The sequence below is a fragment of the Rutidosis leptorrhynchoides genome, chromosome 11, assembly GCF_046630445.1.
Source record: "Rutidosis leptorrhynchoides isolate AG116_Rl617_1_P2 chromosome 11, CSIRO_AGI_Rlap_v1, whole genome shotgun sequence".
NCBI lineage: Eukaryota > Viridiplantae > Streptophyta > Magnoliopsida > Asterales > Asteraceae > Rutidosis > Rutidosis leptorrhynchoides.
The window spans coordinates 239,004,945-239,008,866 of record NC_092343.1 but is presented as its reverse complement, the minus strand read 5'-3'; the positions used below and the strand labels follow the sequence as shown (position 1 = coordinate 239,008,866).

The window sequence follows — 3,922 nt, the reverse complement described above, 5'->3', positions numbered from 1 at the left end:
AAACAGATAATTTACTACTCCCTAACTATCTTAGGCTAGGATATAGGTTCGATGCTACCGATATCTCAAAAATACGACCCTAGGTCATACTTCCCTTACTTGTAAGGAGTAGTAAGATTTAGGCCCCGCTAAATATAAATTTAAAACAGTACCGTACTCCCGCGAGTGGCTGATTCCGGCGAGCCGCGGCCCGACGACACCGCGCAAAATAAAACCGTCAGTTTCGGCCATATCATCAAGATAGATTTAATTAATAACAGAAAAGAACAATATTTTTGGTATTTTAAGATTTACGCTTTAAAGCAAACAAACATGTAAAAATAAGATAGTTGTAAACAAATATGAAAACGAATGTTTGTCTAGACCTTTTACACCTAGTATTGGATGCATTTAGATTAAGCCCCAGTTATTATCTAACTTATGTGAATTATCTAGTCGGTTCACCTGGAATTCCTCAGCGTAAACACTTCAATTAAGATTACACGACACGGAATTCCCCGTAGCCTAAGACCTCCTAATTGTGACTAAGTAATTCAACTGAGATGAAGACTCAAATCACAATCATACCAACTCTCGTTGCGTATAATTCACCCCTATTTCGTCTAGCCTTTTGAATTCAATTTACTCTCGTCTCCGAGTAAGCAAAGAACCAATTAATACAAACCAATTATAAATTTATGCACTAAATTAATGAACTCTCGTCCTATCAAACAAGTACACAACCAATTGAATCGAAAAATCTAGCTTTAATAAGAATCGTTCTTTAATCCAAACATCAAATCATCATAAATTAATCAAATAACTGATAAGTAGCATCCAATATAAAGGTTTATAAGTCTAGACAAACATTAAAAGCTTAGCCTACAATCATGGCTAAAACCAAAATCACAAATAAATTAAAGAAAGAATTCATTGTTTGGAAAAAGAAATCAACCTAATTAAATAAGCAATCGTGGATGATAAACGAATCGAAGGTTGAATCTGGAATGATTAAAGTGATTGAATGGTCTTGGAGTTCTCCAAAATCACCAAAAATCGTCCAAAAGCTGCCACAATTCGTCTGGATGGAAGAATGATTAATTAGGGTAAAATTCGGGCCTTAAATACCTTCCAAATAAGCCTGGACCGACAGATGGTCGCGCCGCGACATAAATCGCCGCGCCGCGACAAAGCACACAACCTGAAACCTTTTTTAAACCAACTTCTGATCTGGAATTAAGTTACAATACTCTAGTTCTGATTCCTTCGTTTGTTTTCCTCTTTTTTACTTGCTTTAACTAACACAAAACCTCGTAACCAATAAGTACTTCACGTTTTAATCCTCGGTGCACTAAAAATAACATCCGATCAACAAAATGCCTCAAAGACTCCATAAAACACCACTTTTTAACAATTAGCTCTTCAAACTCGAACCTTCTCAATATTATCAATATAACCGCCAAATCGTATCCGAATGGACCAAAATGTAACTGACATCGCTAAGGAAAACGTGTATAAAATATGCGATATCAATTGTCTTTTATATCTTCTATCGGGCTATATAACTTCACTTTAAACAGCTTACATAAGATATTCGGTTTGTCCTCAGCTCTTATATCTTTATTTGGTAAGAAACGTAGAAATTTAGGCCAATTTTAATTGCAACTGACAGTTATGAATCTGTAACACCCCGTTTTTTCAGTTACGCATTATTTTGGACGTCTTTTGAGTTACAAGGCATGTAATCATATATTTTGACCCCAAATAAAGTTTGAGTTAATGTTTAAAAACCTTACCATTGGAAAGTAGACCTTATTATGTTCCAACGATATTGGAAAGTAGACCTTATTACTTATGCGATATTGGTTCTGGTTTCATCTAGTTTAATAATTTTCTTAAAAAGAACGCTCCCACTGTAAATCTTCTTTCGTCTTCTTTCTTAATCTGAGTCACATTCGTGAGGATTTAGGAAGTCTGTCATCCTTGATCTACCAACTTGATTGGTGTGAAACTCTGACTCTGACAAGCTCAGTCCTAATCTCTTGCAACCATTTTAGTAGTCAAGAAGAACTATCTTCTTGAACTCTATTTTGTCTTCAGTGCCTTTCTCTTTCTATATAATGTATTGATGTGCTTATCTAACAATTACAGGAAGCCTGGCTAGTAGTCAGTTGCTTGGAGTACTTTGTAAGTTGTTTTCTAACTCTTACAGGTGTATGGACAGTGTATGATGCTGGTTATGTGCTTTCTTGTTGATTATATATAACTTTTTGTGTATATTGCATGTTTTTTGATCTATTGTTTTGTTAACTTCTTATTGTGTATGTTATATGTTTTACTGCTTTGATTGCATGCTCTTTAGGTTTTAACTTTTGTTTGCATATCTGCTTATCATGAGTGATTCTGATAGTAGCCATATGGCTACCAAGATTAGTTTTTTGAGTTCAATGACCCTTTGTACTTACACCCTAGTGACACCTCTAGTACTTCACTTATTACTCAAAAGTTAAAAGGGACTGAAATTTACAATGTTTGAAGTTGTGCTATAAAATTGGCTTTACAAACTAAAAATAAAGTAGGATTTATAGATGGTTCTTGTCCAAGATTTCAATATGAAGATGATGATGATGTTCTTTTAAGTCAATGGGATAGGTGTAATTCTGGAGTACTGTCTTGGATATTGGTGTCTTTAACTGAAGAAGTATATAATGGAAAAATGTTTTCTAAAACTGATGAAGTTAAAATTAAAATTAAAATTAAAGATTTGGGTTTACTAAAATACTTTCATGAAATTGAATTGGTTGATAAAAATAATGGTTTGTCTTTGACACAAAGAAAGTATACTTTAGAAGTAACAACTAAGTTGGGTTGTTTGGCTGGTAAGCCTGCAATTATTATGGAAACTGGGGTTGTTTTTTCAAGTATTGATAATCACATTGATTCTGATTTTATATTGGAAAACATCAGTGATTATATATCAAAAACTTGTTGGAAAGTTGATTTACATTACTTTGACTAGATCTGGCATAGCTTATGTTGTTCATTGTCTAAGTCAGCATATGCATGCTCATATGAAGTCACATCTAAAAGTTGCATTTAGGGCACCTAGATACCTTAAAGGTTCACCAGGTAAAGGGATCTTTACAAAGAAAAGTGATAGGTTTGTTCTTACTACATTTTCAGACTTTGATTATGCTAAATTTACATCATCAAGAAGGTTAGTGACTGGTTCCTGGTTTATCTTGGTGATTCTTTAGTTTCATTGAAAATTAAGAAGCAATCAACTGTTTCTAAGTCTTCTGTTAAGGCTGAATATAGAGCCTTAGCATCTGTCAATTGTGAAATTATTTGGATTCAAAAGACTTTGAATGACTTAAAAATAAATGTTGAATTACCTGTTAAAATTTTTTGTGATAATAAATTAACTTTGCAAATTGCTAAAAATCCAGTTTTCCATGAAAGCACATTTTGAAGTAGATCTTCATTTTGTCAGGGAAAAAATTGGGGTTGGTGTAATTGAAATTGGCGAAATTTGTTCTAATGATAATGTCACATATATTTTACCTAAGGCTTTTTCTTCAATCTAAACATGATTTATCAATTGTAATTGTATTGATTTCCGGGTTAAACATATGCAGGGACTTGAGAGTCATTTGGTGATACTTGAAGTTTGGTGGCAAAAGTGTGAAAAAGGATTCTTTGTTGCAGCCAACTTAAAGAAAGTTCAAGGACCTTAATGCAATATTAATTTATTATATATTATTTATTTATTTATATTATTATTCATTCCATTCATCGATGTATTTTTCTTTCTCGATCATTCTCAATTAAGGTTTCTAGTTTTGTGCAGTTTTCGAGTGAGATTACAAGTTCATCTATTTGTGAGCTTGTAAGAGTAAAAGGATTTGGTCTGTATTGCTATTGTGTAGTGTGATTTAGTGAT

At 33.1% G+C, this 3,922-nt stretch overlaps 1 protein-coding gene across 1 annotated transcript; it reads left to right on the top strand.

Moving 5' to 3' along the window:
• Positions 1-2,695: 2,695 nt before the first annotated feature.
• Positions 2,696-3,716, top strand: LOC139875474 (uncharacterized mitochondrial protein AtMg00810-like). Its single transcript, XM_071862811.1, has 5 exons — positions 2,696-2,858; positions 2,947-3,108; positions 3,237-3,310; positions 3,429-3,527; positions 3,618-3,716. The coding sequence occupies exons 1-5, from the start codon at positions 2,696-2,698 to the stop codon at positions 3,714-3,716; spliced, it is 597 nt and encodes a 198-aa protein (XP_071718912.1).
• The last annotated feature ends 206 nt before the right edge of the window (positions 3,717-3,922 follow it).